Source organism: Gavialis gangeticus, unplaced genomic scaffold, assembly GCF_001723915.1.
Source record: "Gavialis gangeticus isolate Ggan-Ray unplaced genomic scaffold, GavGan_comp1, whole genome shotgun sequence".
Lineage (NCBI taxonomy): Eukaryota > Metazoa > Chordata > Crocodylia > Gavialidae > Gavialis > Gavialis gangeticus.
This window is the reverse complement of record NW_017729024.1, coordinates 128,156,776-128,157,037: the sequence shown is the minus strand read 5'-3', so window position 1 is coordinate 128,157,037 and position 262 is coordinate 128,156,776. Positions and strand designations below refer to the sequence as shown.

At 75.6% G+C, this 262-nt stretch overlaps 1 protein-coding gene across 2 annotated transcripts in view; it reads left to right on the top strand.

The window, feature by feature from the left end:
- Window positions 1-6: 6 nt before the first annotated feature.
- Window positions 7-262, top strand: part of COL4A3BP (collagen type IV alpha 3 binding protein) — a 162,764-nt gene continuing 162,508 nt past the window's right edge. For both annotated transcript variants that reach the window (XM_019517705.1, XM_019517703.1), the window contains exon 1: window positions 7-231. In XM_019517705.1, coding sequence (XP_019373250.1) covers window positions 136-231 — 96 coding nt within the window. In that variant the 5' untranslated portion in view covers window positions 7-135. The remainder of the gene's footprint in view (window positions 232-262) is intronic.

Here is a 262-nt window from a genome sequence, read left to right as displayed (position 1 = left end):
CAACCCGCGGCGGCTGCAGCCAGGTCGGGTGCGGGGCTGCGCAGGTGGAGCCCGTGGCTGCAGCGGGAGGCGGCTGCGGTGAGCGGGGGCCGCGCCGCGATTCCCTGCTCGGCGGCGGCTGCGGGTAGGGCCCCCATGTCGGACAACCAGAGCTGGAACTCGTCCGCCTCCGAGGAGGACCCCGAGACCGAGTCTGGGCCGCCTGTTGAGCTCTGCGGCGTCCTCAGCAAGGTAGGGACGGCGCCACCCTCCCCGCGGCCGG